General features: G+C 46.1%; 1 protein-coding gene across 3 annotated transcripts in view; it reads right to left on the bottom strand.

The window, feature by feature from the left end:
• Positions 1-267: 267 nt before the first annotated feature.
• The window catches only part of TCAF1 (TRPM8 channel associated factor 1), a 43,304-nt gene continuing 16,140 nt past the window's right edge, over positions 268-27,431 (bottom strand). For all 3 annotated transcript variants that reach the window (XM_037052890.1, XM_037052891.1, XM_037052889.1), the window contains exons 2-9: positions 20,779-21,412; positions 10,695-11,689; positions 10,309-10,406; positions 9,061-9,274; positions 8,505-8,744; positions 7,357-7,694; positions 5,623-5,873; positions 268-2,804 (exon numbers count right to left, since the gene is read on the bottom strand). In XM_037052890.1, coding sequence (XP_036908785.1) covers positions 2,795-2,804; positions 5,623-5,873; positions 7,357-7,694; positions 8,505-8,744; positions 9,061-9,274; positions 10,309-10,406; positions 10,695-11,689; positions 20,779-21,398 — 2,766 coding nt within the window. In that variant the 5' untranslated portion in view covers positions 21,399-21,412 and the 3' untranslated portion in view covers positions 268-2,794. The remainder of the gene's footprint in view (positions 2,805-5,622; positions 5,874-7,356; positions 7,695-8,504; positions 8,745-9,060; positions 9,275-10,308; positions 10,407-10,694; positions 11,690-20,778; positions 21,413-27,431) is intronic.

Genomic DNA, 27,431 nt, shown 5'->3' on the forward strand with positions numbered 1-27,431 from the left:
AGTGAGCTTTACCACCAGACTCACGGCGAGATCAGGGGCAGGCCTTGCTTCCTGGGGAACACCTGCAGAAGCAAGGTGAAGTGGGTTTGAACAGTCACAGGAAGTTCCTGTGGTGAGACCTGGAGTGTGATGGGGAGATCCGATGAGCCTGGACACATCGGCAGGGGGGTGGGGGGGTGGGGCCGGGCTCCAAACACGTAAGGATCTTAAAAGCCATTTTAAGGGTTTTAGTTGGATGGTGTCTTAGTTGGTATGAAGCCACTGAAGGATTTTTATTTGAGTTTATTAGAAATTTTTCCAAGTAATGCATGCACAAGGTAAAAAATTAAATAGTACAGAGAACTTGAAATGAAAAACACAGTTCCCCACTCCACCCTTTTTAACCCTAGTCCCGTTCCCTAGAGGCAATGCACTTAACAGTTTCTATATTTAGATGTTCTGCTAACTAACTTTCTAACTTTAAATAATGTTTGAACAATAATTTCTTGGCATATTAACTTTAGACAGTTTTTAATAATACACCATTACAAAAGATAAGAATTTAACTTGCACTGTTCTCCTCCTTTCCTTCCCCAAAATTTTGATAGATACCACTTTTAATACTTCTGTTGGTTTGACTTTTAGCTTTGAACAGCATACCCATCCTCCAGTTTTTATTCCATAAACTGTAGACTTCCTTTTTTGTCCTCACTTTAAATGCACAAGTAGCCCTCCTCTTCCTTCCACCTCTTCCCACAGCTGGTTCTCAACCTCTTTCCCATCTTTTTTTCCTTAACTCATCAGGATTAATTACTTTCATTTCTGAATAAAAAAGTAAACCTTTCATGTTTTGTCTATAGGCTGATCAGAACACTAAGTGCCAATAAATAGCATCTACATTACTTTGGCTATGCAAATACTGTTTACTGAGGGTCAAGTAGAAACTAGAACATTTTCTTCCATATACATCCAATGTCAGGCTTGGGGCACTTGAAAGGAAATATACCTACCGCCAACATCAAACCAAATCTCTTCTTACATTCCATGAGTATTTTTATTGTCTTTTCATACATGGACTCACATTTCTTCTGTTTTGTTTTCTGTTGACTAAACAGTGTACTTTGTCCATATTCTCAAACCTTCCAGCTTCTCAGTGATACTATCTGTGGCACAGAATGCGTACTCCTTCCAGCATGCCTGAGACTGTACTCACAGCTGAACTCAGGGTCACTCTAGAGTGAGACATCCTGCTGGATAGGTGTCACTCTGGAGTGACATATCCTGGGTAAGATACATCGTCTTCTGGATCCTACTTATTCTTCTCTCCTGGTTCTCATCCTCATTTTGCTGGGGAACTTCCTCCAGCTACTTCCTCAGTAAGGGTGCAAAGAAGCTAGACTTTCTGAAAACTTGCATGTCAGAAAATATCTGTTTCACCTTGACTGGATAACTTGGCTTGCTATGGAATTCTGGGGATACTTTTTAAAATAAGATATGTGAAGATATTGCTCCATTGGCTGCTAGCTTCCAGTGTTGCTCATGAAAAATCTGCTGCCAGTCTATTTCTCATCCCTTTTCAGCTGAGCTAATTATGATGACCTAATTTTATTTTCTCTGTGGGCACTTTTAATATCTTCCTTCTATCCTTAATTCCAAAATTTCACAAGACTGTGTTCGATGTAGGTTCTTTGGGCCCCCCCTGGATCTGGAGACTTAGTTCTCTCTGATTTTCAATCATTTTTTTTCCTTCACTTATATTTTTCTGTCTTCTCTTTCAGAAATTCCTAATGGTTAGATATTAATTGTCTAAGTCTCTTTCTTTTCTTCATATTGTCTGTACTTTCTTCTTGCTCTATATCTAGGGAGATACCCTCAACTTATTTTCTAGCCTACCTATGGAGTATTTTTGGCAATCTTACCTCACTTTCAAAGGGCTCTCCTGGTTCTCAGAGTTTTTCTTTTCTTTGTAATATCCTATTTTCATCTTACATATATACCTCAGCTCTCTCTGAAGATACAGCTAGATTTTTAAAGTTACTTTTCCCATTTTAACTAAGTTTTCTCCAGAATTTATTATAGTTTTCAAATCTCCTAATTCTAATTGGTAGTTCTAATTCTTTTCCTTACATGCTTCTCCCCGGGTCCTCCCTCCCCGCCTGCCCCTTCCCCTCAGTGTTCAATGTCTGGGAATTCCTAGCTGGCTGTTTGCATTTGAGCATCAATATTAACTGTTGATTTTTATAGGAGTTGGTGTAGGTTTCCTCTTCCACTGTATGGTTTGGTGTGTTTTTCCATTAAGTCTCTTCTATGATTGCTAACATTTTGTCACTTGAGTAGGGGTTACTTCAACCATCAGAGAATTAGCTGATAGGCTAGGGGGCCACTTATTCCCACAAAAAGAGAAATTTTGTTCTGGAGCACCAACTCCTCCCTCTCCCCAGGCAGTTTATTCAATTCCTTTATAAAAACAACAACAAGAATAACAACAACGGCAACAACAGATTTTTCACTGGTACCAGTAACTGACTGCCTGTATTCTATGCACAAGGGATGGGGTAGAGCGGGATGGGGTTCAGTTCTACAACTAGTGTAATTCTTTAGCAGATAGATTTTTCAGATGCCCGAGTCTCTCTGGGTTAGGTTGTGAGATCAGCTTATACTCTGTATGAAAGGTACCTTCTCTCTTTCATTCTTTTTCATGCTTCATCCACATTCTCTCTTCCAGAAATGTGCCACGGTCTTCTTCACTCATAACCAAATGCCTTCAGTTTTCTTTGCCAAGCTGGTTTTTTTTTTGCATTTCTTGACTTCGATTTCAGTGGGGCCTGGAGAAGGAGGGGAGGTAAACTTATATGGTCAGTTCATCATCTTAAATTCAAAGTACTGCTAGAAGCTTTTCAACAGGGAGACACCATGGATAGCTTTACATTTGTAAAACATCCCCAGGGCTATACTGCTGCGAATGGATTAAAGAGGGCAAGAATAGATACAAATATTATCCCAAATGACTGAGGATCTAATTTTCTTGGAGAACATGCAATGTCTGGGACTTTGGAGGTGGGGGTGCTCAGACACTTGACCAAAATAGCCCATTATTCAAAATCCAGTAAACTAGTAGAATGCTGTCATGGTGCCCTAGAGGGAATGACTGGAACTTGAATGACCCGCACCCTAAAAGGACTTGGATGACTCTAAAGGAATCATCCCAGCTCTGTCTGCTGGGGAGCCTTCAGGAGCCTACCTCAAATTCTTCCTTTGAACTGGAATTTAGAATAAACAACGAGGCTTTTTGTTCTGCTAAAATTAGATGAGGGGTTAGGACAAGCAGCCAAAGTGCTGGCCAGTAGGGACATAAAGACCCTTCTATTTGCTGGTTGGTTTCTTCATTTACTCATTTATTTGGTTATCCAAAGAACTGTAGTGACTAACACCTCTACTGTAATCAGAGTGCCCAGGTTCAAGTCCCAGTTCCACCCCTACCTGGCAACGTAGCCTCAGGCACTTCAGTTGCCCTCCATAAAATTCAGTCGGCTCAGTGCCTAAAAGGGAGCCGTAAATTTCCATCTCATAAAATTATTGTGAAGATTAAATGAAAGAGTCTATAAAAAGGAACCAGTCCAATGCTTGGCACATACTCAACATCCGACTAATTGGCAGCAATTATTTTAAAGGTTGAATGAATATTCAACATCTATATTTAAAGCACCTAGCTGAAAGATATTTATGGAATAAGGGTAAATAATTCTATGATTGAGAAATGGAAGGACAAAAAAAATCCAAAGACAAACATTACCTCGGTCAAATCTTATTGTCTCTGCCCTTACCCAATTTCCAATAATGCTGTAGTAAAAAAAACTAAAACTGCCCTGGCTGGTGTGGCTCAGTGGATTGAGCGCGGGCCTGCGGACCACACGATCGCGGTTCGATTCCCAGTCAGGGCACATGCCTGGGTTGCAGGCTAGTTCCCAGCAGGGGACTCACGAGAGGCAACCATACATTGATATTTCTCTCCTTCCCTTCCCTTCTAAAGATAAATAAATAAAATCTTTTTAAAAAAACCTAAATAAAAAGAAGTGAACTGAAAGGGAACTGGCCAGGTGTACACAACATTAATCGTGGACCCCCACTCTTGTTGAAACTACAAAGAAATGGGGGCTTCTGGAAACGATTAGAAGAAAATTTAAGAAAATCTTTGAATGTGTTGTAATTAAATAAAAATCGAGTATTCTATATCTAGTTCTCCGCTTCCAAAAGAAAGATTTCTAAATGTGTGTGAACTTTCTCTTCTCAACTAGTACATAACTCTTGACAGTGGTAGAAATACAGACACCATCACTGAGCCGGATGCCCACTGTGTGCTAGGGACAAGCACCCTTGTGGAATTGTTCTGGGTTTTCAAGGGACCGCCACTCTTGATTTAATCAAAGAAGGAATTCTCCCTCAACGATGGAATTGAATGAAGAGACCAAAGCCTAAGAAGCTTTGAAAACCCTGTGAATTTGGAGTTGTGCCTTTAGATTGTAAGGCAGCCTGCCAGGCTCCTTCCGGAGGCGGTGTAGGAAGTGTGGGATGGCATTTGAGAGATGATACCGCTTCTATAAAAGCCACCTAAAAGTGAAGTCTAGCTCTCCACTGGTAGTGAGTGAACTGGATATTAGCAATGGCAGCAGACACTGTCTCTGTACCTACTCACTGCCAGCTACTGTTCTCATTGCACTTAGAGGCACAAAAATGTAATCATCACAATAATCCTATGAAACAGATCCCATTTTAGAGATGAGGAAACTGAGTCACAGAGAAGCTAAGGAATTTGCCCAGGGTCATACAGCTAACTGGTGAAAGAACCAGGATTTGGACACTGGGCAGCCACTGAGAGAGGTGATGGTCTTCACCTCGAGGCTGTGGGAAGTAATCAGCTCACTGCCTTGTGAACCAGCATAAAATAAAGCAGCGCCTTAGAGAGCAGGCACTGTCTTCACAAGCCTCTTCAGAACTACCCATCTGAGTCTCTACGACAGCTCCACGGGGCAGGAAATTTTATTTTTATCTCATACACAGAGAAATGGCCGTACTGAAACAAAATGACTCTCCTAAGTGCTAACTCTAGCTATCGGCTGCATTGCACCAGACTGCTATTTAAGCTCTTGGAAAACTACCCGAGACACAAAATATGTGAGTCACTGGGGAATTCATGGTAAATTTGTTTCAGTTGGGTCCTACAGTTGGGGTTTCTGGAATAACTCATCAAACATTAAAGCCTAGCAAGCCCTCAGGATGTCAGGACGAGAATTACTCGCCCTCAGGACGAGAATTACTCTCTGTGGTCTACAAGCCGTGGTGGTGAACCAAGGGCTGGCACAGACCCAAGGGCCACAGCTCTCAGAATGGGCCCGAACAGGGTCAGGGGGAAATCTGAGAGCTGAGGGCTGAGTAACAAGACTCACACACAGAAGGCCTGCCCCACTGCACTTTCTCACTGTGTTCTTAACCCACTTTCTGAAGAGAACTAGGTTATAAGATAAAAGGGCTGTGAGCCCAGAGGACAAGGCTAGAACCCTAAGAGACAGAGGTCGAGGAATGAATCCCCATCTCTGCCTGCCTCCCCGGACCTCTCTACCTGCCACCTTGCTGGGCACTCCTTACATCTGTGTGAGGAGGTACAATTTCATAATATTTTCCTTCCATTCGGGCAGATAGGCCAGGCTGGTAGCCACTTCCTTCTGGATAGGCCAGGCCCAGGCCTCGAAGAAGGGAGCCAGATTCTTCTGCACTTGGTGGGAGAACATCTTCACCCACAGATTCATTTTGTCAACATTGTCTGTGGGCAAGTTGGTCTGGTTCCGGTACTCGGCAAAGAGGCGGATGAATGGCTCCCAACCAAAGGCTTCCTGTAGCTGGAAAGAGAAAGAAGGGGCAGAATGAGACATCTGGTCTACCCCAAACCACTCTAATTAATGAACTTAATGCACCGAACTCCTTAAACATACTAGTCTCCCAGCTAAGACGGACCCACTCTCCTGTTTGCCCGCTGGCCTCGTGCCCTACTCTCTGACGTTCGGATCATTAAGAAGGGCCTCTCAGCAAGCACAGTGCTCAGCACAGAGCAGACACTCCAGAAATGATGACTGTGGTAATAACTGCAGTGAGTATCGTCAGTATTTACCACCAATGTCATCATTCATGTATCTCACTAGACTGTGACAGTGGTGACAAGACAGTACACAAGGACTTAAAATGGGCTGAAGTGACAAAATTCTCTTATCTTCCATAGTTGTAATGTTAAACCCCAATATTTGGGGAACTCCTAGGCCTACCCTGATATAATCCTCATTAACCATAGGTTTCTGTCAATTTTCAAGGCCACTGAAATGGCCCTTGGGGGAAAAAATGATTCCAGGAGAAGCAGAAGACTATGTATGTCATAGTCTCGGCAGCTAGGATTTAGAGTAAAACATAATTGTAGGCCATTGGAAATAGGCTGAGTTAGGTTGGGTTATGGAGCTTTAGCATTAAAAGGGATATTAGCACTTCCCTAGAACAGCCTCAGCTTTATTTCACGGAGGAGGCACTTCTGTCCCCAGGGCGAAGTGGCCCCAATGACTGGTATCAGTAGAGTCCCCTGGCAGTGTCGCTGTCCTTCCCATGGCCGTGGGAATGGACACGGGGACTCGAGCAGGTGGAAGAACTGGAATGCAGTAGGCCTGGCCTGTAATTAAGTTCCGGGACCTGAGGGGATGACGCTCGACGCAGTGAGCTAGGAACTAATGCAGGGACTCAGGGAAGAACTGGGGGCCTGAATAATGATGCGAGGCAAAGGCAACCTCCACATCCAGGCTGTGGGGGATGCTGGTTGCCTGTAAGGTGGGGCAATGGAGGCCTAGCCAAGTCAAAATGAGAAGATGGTGCACTCATCGGAGGAAAAAGCAATAGGCCCCACCCCATATTGCATGTGTGTGTATGTGTGGGGGTGGGGTTGGGAGTGCTGTTTGGTTTTAGATAGTTACTAAACAGCATAGTTTGGCTTCAGTCTCAGTTATGTGTGGGTCCAATGCCAGTGAGAGCCACTGTATTCATAGCACTACTGTGTCTCTGCCAGGTTCTCACCTTTCTCAGTGCTTTCTGTCTATCCTCATGCATCCCTTCAAGATCGTGGGGTTAGGGTGTGGTGGGGCTGAGGCAGTGAAGCCCACTTAGGGTCATGAAAAGGGATGCACTGAGGCATAATCTAATGGGACTGTCACAGTTGGGCTTTGTCAGGGGCTTCTGAGGCCTAGTGTGGGAGACAGGTCTAGTGGGTTATAAGACCGTCACCGAACAATGATGCTCTGGTATCCTACAGAGGGGGGCTCCCATCGCTCCCCATTTTTGCCAATCTACCTGTAGGTATGTTTCCAGTGCTGTCCACGCATTCCAGTTCTTCACATGGGGACCCTTGCTCAGGTAGATTCTGACTCTCTTCTCCCGAACGGGGGGCCACAGGGCGATGTTGGCACGGCTCCGGGGAATGCCCAAGACCGTCTCGTGCACGTAAACACACCACAGGTTGCAGGTGGCCTCAGTGGTGTGCGGGGGGAACTCCCACTCCTGCCGCTGCTGGTTGCGGCCGAGCTCGTGGATGGGGCCCCACAGCCCCTTGGTTCGGATGAGCTTCTCGTTGATGAGCTCTTGCACTGACTCCAGGTGGCACATGATGGGGTATCCTGCGTGCATCCAGCCTGCGAACCAGAGCAGGGAGGGAGAGAGGGTTAGCGTGCTCTGCACGCACCTTGCGGAATCCTTCTCCGGGTTCTCTCCAAAAGCACCCAGTAGCCCCAACGACTTCCAGAGTCCTATGCTACTCAGAGGCCAATCCAACCCATGCCTTCCTGGGCTTTCCTCTTTGTCCTCTCATTCCATACTAACCATGCCTTCATCCTCACTCTGACCCGAGGGCGTGTGCTTGCTCATGGGCGGTGACACAGCATCGCAACTCGCTCTTCATGTGACTATTCACTTGTTTTCATGAGAGTGCCCTGTCCATGTGGACCTCTGTCATTATGCTCTTTTTCAAAATGAAGAACTCACTGAGGGTGTTCCCCTCTCATTCTTTAGATGTGGGGTTGCGCACATTGACGTTACTTTCTAGTGATCGCCTATGTCAGCTAGAGTGAGGTCTGTGGTTCCTGTATGTCCATAGGCACCGCCCCCCCTCGGTTTGTTAGGCCTCTAGGCCCACTGGCAAGGCGCCATCAAAGTTTCTCCCTCCGTGTGTATCGAGGGTACACACAATACGTCACTTAACCATTCCATGATTGTTGGCCATTCAGGTAATTTCTAATTTTTTGTGAAAGGAAGTTGCCAAGTGTGGGTTTTTTTTTAAAATACCCCCTTTCCTTTCCATTTAATACCAAGGGTTACATCTTCTCTGTCTTGCTAGAAAAGCATTTTTGCCCTGCTGGCTGCCCACAGCATGGCCGTTGAGGGAAGGCAGCCCCCCCACCCCCAGGGATAGTGTGCACACAGGGCCACAGGACTAGGGCACCCACCTACTGAGATCTGCACGTCAGCCACGATCCTTTGCGGCAGCCGCAAGGGGAAGGGCTCGGCCCCCAGCCGAGCCACAGCCTGCATCACCTCGTCCCAGAGGCGGAGCAGTGGCTCGGGGTTGTCCAGGGTGCGGAGGTTGGCAGTTGGCACCGTCAGGATGATGTTGTCCGTAGCCAGCTCTCCCCAGGGGCCTGGATTCTCCTGGACACGCCTCTTCCACTCCGCGTGGGTTGTCTCCCCTGGGGAGAGAGGCCATGGGCTTGAAACAATCTTTCCATTTTTCTTGGGTCAAAACATATAACTTGAACCCCGGGAGAGAAACACCAAGGTCATGAACAACCATGGCCTCCTCTCTACCCTTCATCTGTGATGTCCCCATGGATGGGGTTTGGTCTTTCTCCTTGGCCCCAAAGCTGGATCTAAGGAGGTTTACTTCTCTCCCTTCCTCCAATCTGAATCTCTCTCCTCCTGCACCAAACAGCCCCAGTGGCCTCCAGTGGCCTCCTCTCCCCCTGCTCTCCCAGCCCCAGGGTTTACTCCACAGCTCCCACTCACCCAGCTTGTAGCACGGAGCATGCACAGCCCCCTTCACTGTGATGGGCACGGAACCCAGCTTGCTGCTCTGAGGCACGATGATGTACAGCAGGCCACCCCAGAGGCAAGTGATGGACTTCGTGGGCTTATCCAGGCAGCACCGGTTGATCACCAGTGGACCGCGGAACAGCTTGCTGGCCCTGGTCAGGTCGTCAGTGTGGCAGCCAATCTGCACCTGGAGCAGAGAGATCCCCCCATGAAGCCACCTCAGAGTGCGTGCCATGAGGTGGGGAGAGGAAGGGCACGGGGCCTGTGACGCCAGCCTTCCTCCCATCTGGGAACGTGTGTGTTAAACCTGCATCTGGTGGTACGAACCGAATGGTGTGTAAATATCCCCCCTGGGGATCAAACAGCTCCACCAGGGTGATGCTGACACACTGATGTGAGGGGCACAGGTGTAACCAGAGGCTAATTCTGAGGGTCCCTGTGTGTGTCCATGGCAGACAGAAGAATCCCGGCGTGTCTGTCCCACGGTGGGGACTGTGGTGTTGCTAATGGGGTGGAGGGCATCCATCCTTTTGGTGACTTGAGAGGAGACCCAGTGTGGGGCTGTGTGAGCAGCTGGTGTCGTGGAGGGCTGTCAGTTCCTCTGATTGCCAAGGTCCCCTTCCTGAGCCAGTGGAGCGACCCTTGTCCTCAGTGGAATCATGAGATTGTTTTCGGGGGGTTTATGCTAATGGAGTTTCAGGATAGATGCAGGCACAGAATAGGTCCTGTCACAGCCACTCTCAAGGGACATAGAGCAGTATGGCAACTTAATTTGTGACACGTGTGTGTGTGTGTCTGTGTGTGTGCAAGTGACAGAGCTGAAGGGGCATGGGGACAACAAGGAACAGTCTTTGGCATCCCAGGAAGAAGGCGGAGTGGGAAAGGCCTGAGCTACGGTGGGAGATGTGAATGGGATGGCAAGTGAACTAAGGTTTACTGAATACCACTTCCTGTGGCCCCTTTCCTAGTCCCTACTCCATACCCTCAGTGAGACACACAAAGCTTCAGTGCAAGGAGGTGGTTAGGTCTGAGTCCTAGGCTCGGAAATGCATCAGGCCTATACATTTCAGTCAATCAATTAGCTGCCTGACTCTTAAAATAGGGGTACAAGCACACCCCCCAGATTCCAGTAGGGTTCTTATGAGGATCAAGGAAGATGCCTGGTGTGAAAGCAAGAACGTTTGGGTTCTCTGGTTCCTGGGGAGAGGGGCGGGGCCTTACCTTCAGGTCTGCGGAGGCAGCTGCTTCAGGCAGTGAGACCTCGATAATTTGCCTGGAAGGTATGTAGAGCCCGGTGCTCATCCAGCAATACCGGGTGCCTGTCAGAAGCACAGGAGGACAGATGTCATTCTTCCTCCATCTCTATGATTCCATCTCCACCAGCATCTCCACCGCCCTCCATGAGCTCTGTACATCCTACCCCCTCCACACTGCCCTGACTCCACTCTCCCAAACTTACCTAATGCCCCAACCCCTCTCTCCTTAAAAGCGCATAGCAAAGGGTGCACGTGGCCTCTTGGAGGTGATCAGGTCCCTGAATGAGCTAAGTCATCACTCCCGAGGCCCCCAGGTACCCCATTACTCAGCTCCCACCCCTCATTCCACACCTGGATTGTTGCAGTTGACTTCAACAGTGATAGGAGATTCCAAGGGGCGCAGATAGGAGCTGCTGTAGATGTCTTCAATTTCTGGGACCAACAGAGAGAGGTCACTCCCGGAGTGGGCCAGACCTGTGGCCAGGGACAGCATGGCACCCCTGCAGCAGTCATTGATGACTGGGTTCTCCCGGGTGGCCACGGGGAGCCGGTACCGACTCAGCAGCTTCCGCAGGAGCCGATGCACAGACATGTAGGCCGGGACCTCCTCCGCGGGGATCTGCAGGAAGGCGGCGCCGTCGGGCCCCAGCTTCGCCAGCCACCCCTTTTCCACGTTCCCCCTCTTCCTGCCCATTATAACCTGGAACTCGGCCAGGGTGGAGCGGAAGTGGTAGGTCCTGACTCCGGCTTTCGGAGTACGGAAGGGCCCTGGGTTGAGGCTCTGGCTCGTGATGCTGATGCCGAAGGGGTTGAGGAGGAGGTTCCCTGGGAAGCGAGCCAGAGGGGACACTCCGGGGTTCTTGAAGGCCCACCACCAGGCTTGGGCTGCGACGAACAGTCCGCCGCCCTCGGCTACGAACTCCTGCAGCTCCTTGACTCCCACGTCATTCATGGGCTCGAAGCAGTAGACACTGGCGTCACTGGTCAGATGGGGCTCCACGCTGGTGTCTATGCCCCCCACCGCGAGCAGGCCGCTCATTGTCCTCAGTTCCGTCTGCACCACGATCTTGCCTCGGCGGCCAGCGTCCAGCCAGCGCACAGCATTGAGCAGAAAGGGGCCCAGCTTACTCACGGTGAATAAGGCCTTGTGGCCCATCACGACCACCCGGCCCCGGCCATAGCGGGCAGCCGCTATCACACAGCCGTGGTAGGTATCTAACCCCAGGGGAAAGGCTAAAGCCCCGTGCACTAGCAGCTGGGACGGGAAACAATCCGAGTTGCTGACGTCCAGCTCCGAAATCCCGTGCAGAAGCTCCTCTCTGTCTTCGGAGAGATCGTCTTCACAACTGCAAAGGAGACACGTGTTCTCTTAAAGGGGAGACTCGGCATATAGTTCTCAGAACAGCGCCCAGGACATGGCAAGCATCAGCCTTACCACTACCCCCATTTTGAGCTCTTCCAGGGAGCTGGGAGAAGTGGACAGGTCTGGCCTCGCCGGGTATGGAGGGAAGACAGAGGGACTCGGCAGTAATTCCGCTCTGCTTATTCTCTGCGTACAAAATCTCCAAAGAAAATCTCCAAGAAAGCCTTACTGGGCTTATCCAACACTATCTATTAAATATTCTGAATTTAAGGGTTAAAGGTGCCCTTTATGCATTATATAAAGAACTGAATGGGAAATCATATTTTCATCTGTATAAGGAGTCTTGTTTACAAATGCCATGCAATTAATTTTCTGCGAATAAATTCAGTGGACAGCTGAGTTCCTGGTACTATTAGAATTAGCATTATGTCAAAATGTGGGCCCCAGAGCTGACGGGCCTTAACTCCAGTGAGATGGCCCCATTACCTGGACCCAAGATTGATCGTCCCACCCGTATTCCCACTGTGGGAAAAGGAAAACGCCCAGCTGCCCACCCGCAGAAGTGAGGCCCATCTGAGCTCTACAGCTTTTCCGAGCACCATCTGTCCCTGTCCAAAGTGGAGAGGGAGGCCTGGATGCCCGGTGAGATTACTGGGGTAAAGGGCCCAGTGCCCTCTATCAGCTGGAGGTCCCGGAGCTGGTGGTGCCACTGAGTTAGGGAAGGCGGTGGCACCTGTAGGCTCAGAAGGCAGCTGCAAGGAAACCCTGAAGAACAGTGAATTTTAGCTTCTGCATTTAAGTCTAGACCTATTTTTAATTATTTTTATGGAGTGGGGTAAGTGTCAAGATTCACCTTTATTTTTCTCATAAGGGTTTTGGAACCATCTGTTGAGAAGATTCTCTTTTCCCCATTGAATTACCTTAGCACATTTGCCAGAAAATAACTGAGCATAAAACTGTGGGTCTATTATTGAACTATCTAGTCTGTTTCATTCATCTGTATGTTTGTCCTTCTGCCAAAACCACAGTGGTTTGGTTATTTTAGCTTTCTAGTAAATTTTGATAGTAGGTTATGTTAGTTCCTTTTATTTGCATATCATTTTAGAATCAATTTTAACTATGCTTGGAATCGAATTGAATCTACATGTCATTTAGGGAAAAATTGACATCTTAAAAATACTGAGTGTTCTGATCCATCAACATGGTGTATTTTTCTATTTCTTTAGGTTTTATTAAATTTCTCTCCATAATGTTTTGTAGTTTTCAACATACAGGTCTAATAACATATTTTAAAATTTGTCCATTACCATTTCATGATTTTGGGTTCTGTTTTAATTGATACTTTAATTTCAATTACTATTTTTTTGGCTGCTAGTACATAAAAATAGGATTTTTGTATGTTGACCTTGTATTCTGCAACCTCACTCAATTATTTATTTATTTTTTAATTTTCATTTATTTATCTATCTTTAGAGGGGAAGGGAAGGAGAGAAGGAGAGAAATATCAATGTATGGTTGCCTCTCGTGAGTCCCCTGCTGGGAACTGGCCTGCAGCACAGGCATGTGCCCTGACTGGGAATCAAACCAAGATCGTGTGGTTCGCAGGCTCGTGCTCAATCCACTGAGCTACACCAGCCAGGGCTCACTCAATTATTATAGTAACTTTTTTGTTTAGTGAAATTATTTTTATATAGATCATGCTTTCTGCAAACAAATATAGGTTTACTTCCTAATTTCTGATCTATATCACTTCTTTTAATTGCTTTAGCACAATGTTGACTAAAGGCAGTGAGGACAGATATTCTTGTCTTGTTCTCAATCTTAGGGTGTTTCACCATTAGGTACATTCTCAGCTGTAAGTTTTTCAGATGACTCCTAACACAGTGAAGAAGTTCCTTTTTATTTCTATTTCACTGAGATTTTATGACTGGGTATTAAAGTCTGTCGAGTGCTTTGTCTATGTGTGTGCATGGGTTGAATTATATGGTTCTCTCATTCATTCTGTTAATATGGTGAATTAATTTGATGTTTGAACATTAAACCAGCTATGTATTCCTAAGATAAGCCCTACTTGGTTGTGATATATTATCATTTTCATATATTGCTACATTCTATTTACAATATATATATATATTTTAAAGATGTTATTTATTTATCTTTAGAGAGGAAGGGAAGGAGAGAAGGAGAGAAATATCAATGCATGGTTGTTTCCCATGAGTCCCCCGCTGGGAACCGGCCCGCAACCCAGGCATGTGCCCTGACTGGGAATTGAACCGTGATCGTGTGGTTCACAGGCCTGCACTCAACCCACTGAGCCACACCAGCCAGGGCTATTTACAATATTTTAAAAAAAAAATTTGCATCTTGTATGTTCATGACGGATATTGCTCTGTAGTTTTCTTTTCTTACAGTGTTTTTCTCTGGTTTTGGTACCAAAGAAATACTGGTTTAATCAATCAAGTTGCAAACATTTTCCTCCTCTCCTATTTTCTGAGAGAGTTCAAGTAGGGTTAGTATTATTTGTTCCATGAGTGTTTGATACAGTTCATCAGTGATGCTATCTGGGTCTGAAGGTTTCTTCTTGGGTAGCGGTGGGGGGGAGTCACATTGTTGTTGATTTTAAATAAAATTTTTATTATTTCATTTTTAAAATAAAAATATAAAAGTTGGTAATATGGTACAGAGAGTTCCTATATACCCTTCACCCAGTTTCCCCTCAGGTGTGTGTGTGTGTGTGTATGTGTATACATATTTGTCAAAACTAAGAAGTTAACACCGGTAAAATACTATTACCTAAACTCTAAAATTCATACAAATTTTACCAGTTTTTCCACAAATGTTTTCTTAGGATCCAATCCAGGCCACCACACTGCATTTAGTATTGACACTTTTTTTAAAGATTTTATTTATTTATCTCTAGAGGGGAAGGGAAAGAGAGAGGGAGAGAAATATCAATGTATGGTTGCCTCTCATGTGTCCCCTGTGGGAACTGGCCTGCAACCCAGGCATGTGCCCTGACTGGGAATCGAATCGCAATCCTCTGGTTTGCAGGCCCAGGCTCAATCCACTGAGCTACACCAGCCAGGGCTGAAATGTTTTTAATTAAAGTTCAACTTTTTCAATGTGTCAATTTTAGTTTTCTTCTATCAGGAAAATTTCCCATTTCCTCTAAGGTGTCTAACTTATTGGCATAAAACTGTTAAAATATCCCCTTATTAACCTTTTAATGTATGTAAGGCCTATATTAATGTCCCTCATTCCACTCCTGGAATTTACAATTTGAGTTCTCTGATTGTTGTAGCCAGTATAGCTAGAGACTTATCATTTTCATTGCTTTTTTCTACTAACCAACTTTTGGTTTTATTGATTTCTCTATTGTTTTTCTGTTTCCTATTTCATTGATTTCTGCTCTCATCTTTATTACCTTATTGTTTCCACATATTTTGGGTTTAATTTGGTTTGATTTTTTGCTTTTTGATGTGGAAACTTAGGCCACTGAGCTTAAATTTTTCACTTTTCTAATGAAAGCACTTAAATTTCTCTACTGCATCCCACCAATTTCAACAGTGTTTTCATTTTTATCCATTTTTTTCTAATTTTCTTTGTAGTTTTTAATCTCCTTTGTAGTTTCTTCTTTGACTTACAGAGTATTTGTGTTTTTTAACTTACAAATATTTAGGTATTCTAGAGATGTTTATACTATTGATTGCTAATTGAAAACCACTGTGATCAGGACATACTATGCATGATTTAAATTCTTTTAATCTTGTTGAGACATTTTATGGCATAACATATGGTCTTGCTTCATGAATAATTTTATGTGCACTTAAAATGAATGTGCATTCTGCTGTTTTAACCTTGTTCATAGTCCACACATTCAAAAATTAAAATTGAATCAACAAATAAGAGGGAGAACTCACTTTAAACAAAAATAGGACCAAATGAAAAAACAATCCGAGTAATCTAAGCACTTAAATTTTCTATGTTCTGTGCAGTATATTCTGAAAACAACAACAAAAAATGACAAAGAAACCTTGAACTTAACTGAGTGAGTTTGCTGTTGGAACTAGTATGGGATAGTAACCATGCAGTGGTTCTGTGTGCTCGGCGGGACTGAGCAAATGAGTCCCCACCGAAGGTGTTGGAAACCAGTACTCCTACTATGGTAGAAGGAAGACACCAATATGGAGTGGGTGGAGGAGAAGAATTCTGTGGTTAGGGATTAAAATGGGGGTTTCGGTACGGATTTAGGATTAAAACACATATATTTCTTGGTTCTGTCTTCCCAGGGGTCCAGCAGCAGTGGGCTCACCTAGATGAACTTGCTGTCTGAACAACACTCACCACTGAAAGGACCAGGCTTCCTGGAGGGCGTGGCTGGGTCCAGGTTTTGGACAGGAAAAGGACAAGGTAAACCTGCAGCACCTTTTGTCAGAAATCAAGCACTAAAAACTGATGGGGTGTGCCAAAGGACCCCAGGAGTCAAGCTTAGTGGGAGCATGTTCACTCACCACGTTTGAGGTCACTGGACCTTCAAGAAATACCAACTATAAATGAGTTATAACACTTTTTTTTCCAAAATGCTTTAAAAAAAAAGAGTCCATGAGTACAGAGTGATATTAAACCCAATGAAATTTAAGAACCACCACAGAACCAACAACAAACCTGAGGCTGGGGAGAGGGTGAATTCCCCTGGAGAGGAGCTTGCAACCTACCAACTCTGGGAGACACCTACCAGCAGACCTGCCTTCTGTGGGGTGGGTCCTGCGGTGTCAGGTTGTGTGGGTTCCAGGAAAGAGGCATCTGTGTGAGATAGGGGTTGAGGGGGCGTGTCTGGGGGAGGTGACATTCGCCTCGGGACCTTTAAGCAGGGAGCACAGCAGCTACCCAAGTGGTAGAGGTAACCACTTTGGTAAATATCGACTACGGCACAGATCACCAATGGAGGATAAAACCACTGGGTGAAAGGCTGTCGAACACGATATTAATAGTCTCTTGTCACACCACAGACTAACTTAGTGAAACGGGGGAAAGGCGCTATTACAACAAAAAAATCTGGCAAACTCCAGTTTAGCTAAAATGACCAATTCAAACAACGCCAGTAACAGACAAGCTGACCTCACATCCTCCCAGTTTGATGTACTGTGACAAGCACAGTGTGACCTGTGTAGTATTCTTGTCAAAAATGTTCGAACTGAGTGTTCTTAGGAGAAGACAATTAGACAAATCCAAACAGAGGGGTAATTCCATAAAACACCTGGGCTGGATGCTTCAAAAATGCTAATGTTCTGAAAGGTAAAGAAAGCTGGGAACTGTTTTGGTTGGTTCCTTTACTGTTTAAAAAGGCAACTGGAGACATGTAAATATGGACACTGGAGAGCAGTACTGTATCGATGCGACCTTTTTTGAGTGAGATAATTGTGTTGTGGTTCTGTCACAGAATGCTCTTGTCTTTAGGAGACATGTGCTGAAGCATTCAGGGGGTCTGGAGGTTACTCTCCAATGGCTAGGCCAAAGAATCTGACCCTGGGTGCTTATGTAGTCATGTGACCAAATCTGACCAATGGTGAGTCTAGGCGAAGGGTGTGGTTGTCATTATGCTATTTTTGCCACTTTCCCATAAGTGTGAAAATTTTTAAATGAAGAGCTGGGGGGAAAAGTTCAAGATGACTTTGAAAGAATAGAAAACTTGTAATTTCCAAATAGTGAGAAGGGAAAAGAAATTCAAGTAATGGAAAATACATTTAAAAACAAGCAATAAGTATAACAGAAAACAATGAGCAAGATGATAGCAGCTAGAACAAACACCAGTTTTTTTGATTATGCAAATGAATTTTTCCCTTGTAAGTGACAGAGGGTCTCTGAGATAATCAGGCTGGTGCTAAAAAAATAAACCCTTTCCAAAGGGATCAGCAACAATGACAACAACAAAACAGATGATATAGGAATAGTAAATATGTTAGAGAAAACAGAGTTCAATGTGAAAAATATTAGTTGCAAGAAAGAAGGATATTTTGTGCTGACAAAAATGTATAAGCCATAAAAAATTCATGTTTTTAGAAACCTAAAATACAGCTCTAAAATATATAAAGTAAATGCTAAATTCATATACAGCATCTATTTATAGTGTTAGGCAATTCAGGTTTCACAGGGGTGTTTTCCAGCTAGAGTTTTTGGGGCACTTGTGCCCCAATCTCTTCTATGCATTTCCGATGGCTTTGGGTATGCATGCATCACTGAAGACCAAAACTATTATCAATGGAGTAAAGGCTAAAATCGGGACAAGGACCCTCTACTCCAACTCCAAGGCTGTCCACTTAAAAGGGAGAGTTGGAAGGACATGCCAGTGTCACATGGCGCAGTTGCCGGCAGTAGACCTGGGCTCCCTGTCCCAACTGACACATGATGTCCCAGAGCTTTTTCTACAGTGGTCTCTCGGGTTTTGTGATTTCTTCTGGTCTGCTTATTGAAGATGTTTCTGGCTCCTGATTCTCAGATCTTTGGAAATCATTTTCTTGAAATAACAAATAATGCTTGGGATATAGAATATACTCAATAAACACTGACTAAATGGATGTACAAATGAACAAATATAGAATTAAGAACTCTTTAAGAGAAGCCTGAGATTTGGGTTAAATTGAAACAAGAGCCTTTTCACCTGAAAGACAGAGTAGACAAAATATTGTGGTTGCTGCTCTGGAAATCTCCATAAAATTGGTTATCTAATGCCTTAAACCTGCATCAACTATTCTGCTGGGGTGTAGTACCTGTTTTGTTAAACGCATGAAGAGGGCAAAATGTGGCAATCAGTCATGATGGTGCTGTCTCAAGTTTCGTGGAGGAAATAGGTAAAAATATCAGTTAAGGTCTCAATACCTAATACAACTGGGACGACGCCACGATTTGGGGCTAAGCAGCGCAACGATGAATGACAGTAATTTTCAGTGGTTGGGAATGAAATTCACGACATCACACGCTTACATACCATAGCAGGGAGGTGTCAAAATAATTAAAGTGTTCTAGGTACTCTGAACATGTTTCTCAATTCATTCAATTCTCACGACCATCGAATGGTTGTCATTATTCACCCCACTTGAGAGATGAGGCTTAGAGAGGTCAGCTGAGGCCCCAGGTTTTAGAGCAAGCCCCAGGCAGACCTGGCAACTTACTAACACCTGCCTTCTCCAAATCTAAAGTCTGTGCTCTTTCCAGGGCAGTGAAATCCTTTACTAGGATCCTGAGCCCTGCACTGGGGCTGCGAGTAGTTTTAAGACAATGGACCCAGTGTTCATCCACGTGAAACATCAACACCTAATAAAAAAGAAGGTGGGACTCGTTCTGCACCTGGACGACTTGCTCAAGAAACAGGCTCAGGCAGCTTGGGACCCGGAGGCTAGAGTCTAACTGTGGACGGGAAGGTGGGGCGGTGCCCGAGAGACTCACGTCTTGACGTCTGCGGCTGTTCCCACCGGGCTAAAAGTAGAGCCCACAGCTTGGTTTTTCTCATCGTAAAAGTAGTAACTCCTTCTGATAAAATTTGATTCATCTTAATAAGACTTGTGTGCCCTGGCCAGCTGATCAAAGCATCATCCATACATCACGTGGTTGCATGTTTGATTTCCGGTCATGGCACATACCTGGGTGGTGGGTTTGATCCCTGGTTGGGGTGCGTACAGGAGGCAACCCACCGATGTTGCTCTCTCACATTGATGTTTCTCTTTCCCTTTCTCTCTCTCTAAAATCAATGAACTTACTTTTTTTTTTTTAAAAAATAAGACCTATGGGGTCTAATTTTAGAAGGTTGAGAAAATCCCAAGATCTTGTTTAAAATATAATTTACTAAGAAATGTGTGGGCATTGAGATTGATTTGCACTTAAGTTCAAATGAAGGTTTAAAAATAAATAACAGGACACTCTGGCAGTGATAAAAGCATCTTTTAAGGCAACCAAGGGCGAGTAGGGCTGGTAGGACATAGTGCTACGGCCAGGTTGTACCTTCCCATTCCTTGGGGTCAAGATCATCGGTGAGGTGAAGTTTGATCAATCTGATCAACCACTCTGCCTCTGACTGTCTCTCCTCACTGCACCTGTGAGAACGGAGCTGTGGACTGTTCTAGGAGGCCCAGGCCAAGGAGAGGCCACCACTCATTCATTCCCGCTCTCCCTACTAACCTTGGTGTGTCCTCTTTATCCAGTCCTACCTTACTCTGCTCATCGGTCAGAAAAAAACTGCTGAGACTTTTAATGTACAATATAGGACTTGGCCCAGTGCATTTTTTCTACTCCTGGGACTTCCAGCTTCTTACCTCTCTCATCCATCCATCCAGTCATCTGTTCAGTACACGTTCACTGAGCACCGACCAACCTGTTCTATGTTCGGCACCATTGGAGGTGCGCGAGCACTGAGTGAACAGAACAGGCTAGGCAATGCTGTCAAAGACTTTCAGGGCATCGGTCTCCATACCTACCATCTGCCTCCTTCATTCTCCTCTATGAGGTCTTCTACTGCCTAGAGATAAAATCCTCTCCTAACTCCTAGGTTTGGCATAAATAGCTCGTGCCATCTTTTCTGCTATCTCTACCTCTACCTCTTACTGCCATCCCAATCCCATCTGGCCGGACATTTCAACTCCTTTGCCACACAGCTCTCTAGACTACTCTGGGGTCCCTCCTGTTTCCTCTAAGACTGCTCTGGGGTCCCTCCTGTCTGTTTTCCCTTCCCTCATATTTCAGTTGCAAGCAGCCTTCTGCTGAAAACCTTCCCAAAATAGGCATGCCAACTCTGGGATTCAGCAGCACATTTTGTTAAGCTAGATGCTGAGGGGCACTATGAAATTTCTCCCCTCCAGGGGCCAAATGATCTGGTCTGAGGAGGAGGCAGCAATGGAAACCCTGCCCCTCCTGTGACTCTCGGTATTTTTAAAATCTGGTTGATTTATGGTGAATCCGTGTCTGAGGGCCAAACTCTCTTCTGTTAGTCCAGAACTAACCTGCACAGAAGAATGGTGTTCGCTTTTTAACCTGGTACCATCCCCTCCCCCCCTCCCCAGGGTAGGTGATGAAGGCACTCACCTCACTAAGACCGGGATCTTGGGCATCTTCTTAGACACTTTAAAGAAACTCATGTCTCCTTTGTTGTCAGTGAAGTACACGCCTGCCACACTGGTCACGAGGTTCCCAGGGAATGTGAACAGAACCCTTTCATCATCCCCCTGGTTGGCCCAATCCCAGGCCTGGCCTCCAATGAGCAAGCCTCCTCCACGTTTCATAAACTTGACCAACTTTTCGGTCATGGTTTCATTGTAGGCGTCAATGCAGTAAACCCCGAAGGAGTCTTCCACTTCTGGCTCAAGCTTGGCCTCCACCCCGGAGCCCTCGAGGATTTTGGCCAGAGGTGCCAGGGATGGGTGTACACCCACGGGAGCCCCAGGGGAAGAACAAAGCCACCCCACTGCATTAAGGAGAAAGGGAGTGAGCTGGGCCTCCACCAAGTAGTCCTCGTGGGCCGCCACCACCAGGCGGCCTCGGCCATAGGAGGACGCTGCAATGAGGACCTGGCCCATGTCATTCACCATCACTGGGAAGGAGGCCTCTCCAATAAGAAGCAGTTCGCATGGGACAGCATCTTCAGGGAGATCCCAGCTGGTCACTCCATTCATAAGGGCCTCAAAGGCAGCTGAGGGGGTCGCCATGGCTGGATGGCTGTCTGCAGAGAGGAAAGCAAAGACTCAGCTTAGTGAAGAATGGAAGGATAAACAAACAAACAAACAAACAGGCCAAGCAGTTCATTCCTTCACTGGCTGGTGCAATTCTTCCCATTACACAGATGAGGCTGACCTTGTGAACTGACTCAAGACCTCACCAGGGTTGGCAGTGTCTCCAATCTAGGAGACCCCATGGCACTCTGTCCTCTTCACCTCTTGGGGTCAAACTAAAAGGACTCAATGCTTTTCTGTCACCAAAGGAAACAAACAGAAGTGAAGAATGTATCCCCAAAGAGCTATGTCTAAGCAGTAAGCCACAGTATCTGTGAATATGACCTTGTTTGGAAATAGGGTCTTTGCAGATGTGATCAAGTTAAGATGGTCACACTGGATTTGAGGGGGGCCTAATCCAATGACTGGTGTCCTAAGAAGAGGAAATTTGAACACAGACACAGACAGGGGAGATGGCGATGAGAAGACAACACGGGGACTGGAGTGACACATCTGTAAGCCAATAGATGCCAAAGATTGCTGGCAGACACCAGGAGATAGGAAGAGGCATGGAACTGATTCTCCTCCAGAACACCCAGAAAGAACCAGTCTTGCCGACACCTGAATTGAAAACTCTTAGGCCTCCAGAACTGGGAGAGGGTAACATTCTGTTTAAGCCACCCAGTTTCTGATGACTTGTTCCAGCAGCCCCTCCAAACTGGTACAGTGGTGCAGCCTGCCCGCCCCCCTCAGCCCCACTCAAACCCCACTCATCTTATCAGTCCCAGCTTGGGGAATCCCAGTCTGCAAGGTCTGCATTCTCAGAGAAGGTGCTTTGGCCACAGACACAGGATACGTAAGAGGAAAGAGTCCTCTGCGGCTTGAATTCAGGTGCCGGGCAGCAGAAGGCAACCAGCTATGAAATCACGGCCAGTTCTTACCTGCACCTGTCCAGGTGGAGGAAGGTGTGTATATCTGCCGATGTGTACTCACAAAAACCTACCGCTTCTTCACCATGAGCCATGAGCTCCCCACTTAAGGACACTCTGTACTCTGACCTCCAGTGTAGGCACTTTGCTGAAACAGTTCCCCAAGGGCAGATGTGTTTGCTTACTTGGGACAGCCAGGGATTGTCATCCTTACCAGTCAATCCACTCAGTGGTCCCAGACAATACTGCTTCCTGCACCCCGAGGTTCTTTCACCACCTCCAACCTTGTGACCCCAGCTGACATTATCTGCCACCTCTTGAACCACTTACTTTCTATCCTTCTCTTACCGGTTCTGAAAATGCAGGTATTCCTTATGATTTTATCTTTGGCCCTTATCTCTTTTCTATTGCCCTTGTCAGAGCACATGCTCATTCTCCAGGTTGTACAGCACAGTGATTACAAGTTCAGCTCTGGAGTTAGGCTGGCTGGCCCTGTATCTCAGCTTTGCTGTTACTGACAGCGAAACCAGGTACCTCACCTCACACCTGGCTCCTTCACTCAGTAGAGAGGGAGGATAGGCTCTGTCCCGTCAGGTTGTCCTGAGGACTGAAGGAAATGACACAGGCTCGATGTCTTTCAATTATTTATTCTGTTTATGAGCATTCAATTATTTACTATGTATGTATATGCATATATAGTGATACACACATATCTATGTATATGTGCTTATAATTACTTTGTCAAGTATAAACTAAGTATGTGCATAATAGAGAATTTTTTAAAAAATTTTTAAAAGACTTTATTGATTTTTAGAGAGAGGGGAGAGGAGAGAGAAAGACAGGGAGAGAAACACAATGTGTGGTTGATGCTCACGTGGCCCCCACTGGGGACCTGGCCTGCAACCCAGGCATGTGCCCTGACTGGGAATTGAACCAGCGACCCTTTGGTTCCCAGCCCACGCTCAATCCACTGAGCTACACCAGCCAGGGCCATAATACAGAATTCTTATAAATGAAACACCTAAACTAATGTTAGATTTTACACAGACTGGATTAAGCATTTACTGATTCTGGTTTTATAGTTTTCACAACTTTGGAGCCCAAATTAATAATAATTAGTATTATATTGAGTTCTTAAGTATTTCCACAGGTCCCTGAAAAAGCCCTTGGCATAGGCATGTGCCTTCCCAGCCACGATGGAAAGGCCCCACTCCTGACGCAGCTGGTGAACCCAAAGCCCCCCCTGAAAGGGCCACTCCCCCATGGGTAGCAGTCTCTACCATCGAAGAAGTCTCCCACTTATTCTTTTCCCGCCAAAGGAGCTCCTCGTAGGTAAACGACCTAAGCTTGATGTCCCTGGTTGTTACCGAGGGTAACCTCGACCTCAGAGAACTACAGAGAAAATACAATCAGCAAACAACGGGTTAATAAGAGCTTCTACCCTCCCTGCTCCTCCCGGTGTCCACAAATAAGCAGGACAGCAAGCCGCAGAGTCACAGTCGTGTCCCTTCTCCCGCCTGCTCCATATCCTGTCGATGTCCTCGTTCCCGATTTCCAATCACACTGCCTGCCATTAACCTCATTCAGGTCTGCAGTACCAGACTGATCCAGTTTCTCAGTCACCAGTATCTGTTCTCACCCCTATCCTTTTAACACCACCATGGTGTTATTTCCAGAAGAGAACCCCCAGACCCCAGGGGAAAATGTGAGCACTCCGTGGAGGGAGGTGGGGGACGGAGGTGGTGGGAGGTCGCCAGAGCTGGGGGCTCCTTACTTTTCCAGCCTCTCCAGCTTCCAGAACACCTGGCATCCCCGGACATGCCCTCCTTTCACATTAGATTCTCTTCCCATCCTCGTCCCTTCCTGCTCCCTCTCCCACATCTTTCTATCTACTGAAATCCTATCCCGAGAGAAGGTATTTACAGAAGAGGAGATGAAGATGGCCAATTAGTAGATGCAATCTCACTAGCCAGATGAGTAAAAATATAATGTATGTTGCCCATATTGTCAGAAAAGAAAGTGGTGAAGACGAAGAAGAGGAAAAGGTGGAGAAGAAGGTGAAGCAGACAAACGCTGCTAATAATGTCCAATGTCCAAAAGGCTTTGGGGACAGTGTCACATCTGCTGGAAGGACTGACAACCTGACAACCATCTGATGGTGGCAACTCAGTTTCAAAGTGTACCTCTCCTTAGGCCAGCGACCCCTCTTCGAATAACTGTCCTTGGAGAGAAGACCGGCAGCACTGAAGATGTACGTACAAGGATGCCCAGTGCCACAAAGACAGACCCAGCAATGGAGATAGATATAAACGACAGGGGATGTGTCTTGGAAGCAGGTTGGCTCCTGTGGTGAGAGGATCTCTAAGCCAAAGCTGCATATCCTGCTCCCAGGGCCCACTGTACTGTGACACGTAACCCTGAAGCCTAGCCCTCCACCCCCACCACCAGGCACCCATTTGCACCCCGTGAAGAGCTACCCTCACACCCCTTCTCCTTGGGCCTATCTCACTGCTGGTGTTGAAACTCCAAACACACCCTGAGCAGGAACCTCACATTCGTGTCCTTCTGGTTGTACTCTGAGCTAGTTCCCGGGAGAAGAAATCTCTATGCAGGGACAGGGGATGGGCAGGTGGCCTGGAGGTCTGAAAAGCAAGGGACCAGGGAAATGAGGAGGGTTTTTCCCGGTGGGTCTCCTCCTACCTTTCTCCTGGGCTGGCCTGCTGGCCCGAGGTGAGTGGGGTTTGGCTGGGAACACCCGGGCTCCCTTTCTCTCGGCCACGTTGCCCCTTTCCTGCACCGTGAGTGAGGCTGCAGGTCAGCCCTGGTCTAACTTGGACACTGTGTGCGTGGCCAGACAACGTTTGAGAGGGCGAATGAGTCAACTATAATAGACTACACTATAAAGTAGCGCTTAGCTATTACAGAGGATGAGTTACATCTACTTTGCACCTACCTAGACGAATGTCCTAGATATATTTTAAGTGAAAATTTCAAGTCATCATACTACACAGGACACAAATGCATTTTTGTATGGATGGAGACAACGCTAGTGGAACTAGTAACTTCAGTGTAAGTGATGACGAAACAGGGCTTACCAGGTCCCCGGCATTATTGTAAGTGCTTCACATAAATTATAATCCCAGCAGTAAGCCTGTGTATTCTCCCTCTCTCCATTTTATAGATGGGCAGAAACACAAAAACAAAAAACCTGGTGGCCAGAGAATTTGTCACATAAGTCACACAGGTGGTCACGGTGGATCCAGTGTCTATCCAAACCCAGGAAACCTAGCCCTGGAGTCCACGTTCTTAAGCACCAGAAATAGATAAGCCTCATAAGCACCTGTTTCTTATATACACAGAAAGCCTATGAGGCCACATTTCAACGTACTAACATTAGGAAGGGGAGGGGTGAACAATTCTCCCTCTTTATGCAAGTTTGCGTCCTTTGAATTCTTTTCTGTATTACTATTAAAATTAAAAACAGCACAGGTAATACTGGTTTACTGAACCAAGTAAAGACATGTGAAATGACTGAGTATACAAGAGTACAAATAATTAGGTTCACTGGTCCCAACTTACTCGTCTTAAAATGTCTTCCTTCACCTCCCAACGAGCTCAACACCTGCCTACCAATACGTTTTTTTGTTTTTTGTTTTTTAATCTGCTGTGGGTGTTCCTTGAGCTCTGCAGCTGGTTCTGTTCCCACGTGCACTAGCTGTGGCTAATGCCGACACTGTCGAACCAAATTCCTCCTCTCTGTGCCCGAAGCCCTCTGTTTGCCCTCCAAGCTCGGTGAGCACAGACAGCCTGGAGAAATCCCTTTTATTTCTCCTCTGAAGTTCCTCCCCTGTGGTTCTACTTTCATGGATCCTGCTTTCCCTCCCCCAGGCCCACCAATTTTCTGGAACCCAAAGCACCTCTCCAGCAGAAGGGACGGCAGGCACCACTTATGACACAGGGAGAGAGCTCCACAAGTTGCCACAAAGCGACCCCACAGTACCTCAGTGGGGTTTCCCTTAAGAGATGTCATATGGACACAAAGGAAGGTCGTGGGCTGATGTCGCTCACTGCACTGCATCCTGCATTTTATCTTGATTTCAAATCCTCAAAGTAGGGTGAGTGTCTGCAGTCAGGTCCTTTGGATTTCCTGGGAGCTACTCTGCAGATGAGTGACTGATTGATGCCTATAAGGTGTGGGTTAGGGTTGGGATGACTTCTTCAGGAAACAGATACCCTGGCCTTGAAAACATGATGCCTATCTGAGGCATCCAATTCTGTAAGTCTCCTCTTCTTCATGCCGTTTCCTTCCACGAACCCTTTTTCTCTTTCCTTACACGTCCGATGTCTTTTCCAATGTCCATCAACTTTTCTTAAGCCAGAATAAGGGTGGTCCAACCTCTTCTTTTGCATTCTGTCTGAAATAGTCCCCATTCAGTCTGATTTTTTTTTTTACTTAAAATGGTTTAATTCATACATTTAAAAGAGTATGTAATGCACATGAAAGGCTATAGGCAGTAAAATAATAGTAAAACAATTTTAAAATTACACAGACTCTCATATTCTACTGCCCAGCTTAAAAAACAGACCATTACTTGTTATCTTTGAAGGTCTGCTTGTAGCTTTCCGGAATCGTACCCTCCCCCCATTCCCATAAAAGTACGCAGGCTTGAAAACTTTGCTTTTCCTGTTCCCCCCATTTTGAACTTACCACTCCCCTTCCTCATTCCTGAGTCCCCGTCCCTCCTCCCCACCCACCCTCTCCCGACTTTCTCTAGCTCCTATTCTGCTCACTTCTCTCTCCCTGTGACTCCCAGCAGGATAGCAAAATGGAGGACCACCAGCCCAAGAGTGAGAAGGCGTTTTATTTTCTTAAAAAATTCAGGGCCTGCCTCTCACTAGCTGTTTGTTGATCAGGCTGCCTCAGGGGTGTTCCATCAGAGGCACAGTACTGGAGAAGGGACGGTCTGCACACCGAAGGGCTGTCACTACTAAGTTCTGGTGTGGGATCCCTGTCCCCTCTTTCCTCTGCAGGTCCCCCCCTCCCAGGCCCAGAGCCAGTCCACAAAAAGCAAGTCGGTGACGTCAGAGGAAGAGTGGAGGG

Source organism: Sturnira hondurensis, unplaced genomic scaffold (genome assembly GCF_014824575.4).
Source record: "Sturnira hondurensis isolate 20B ecotype Veracruz unplaced genomic scaffold, ASM1482457v3 Scaffold0007773, whole genome shotgun sequence".
Lineage (NCBI taxonomy): Eukaryota > Metazoa > Chordata > Mammalia > Chiroptera > Phyllostomidae > Sturnira > Sturnira hondurensis.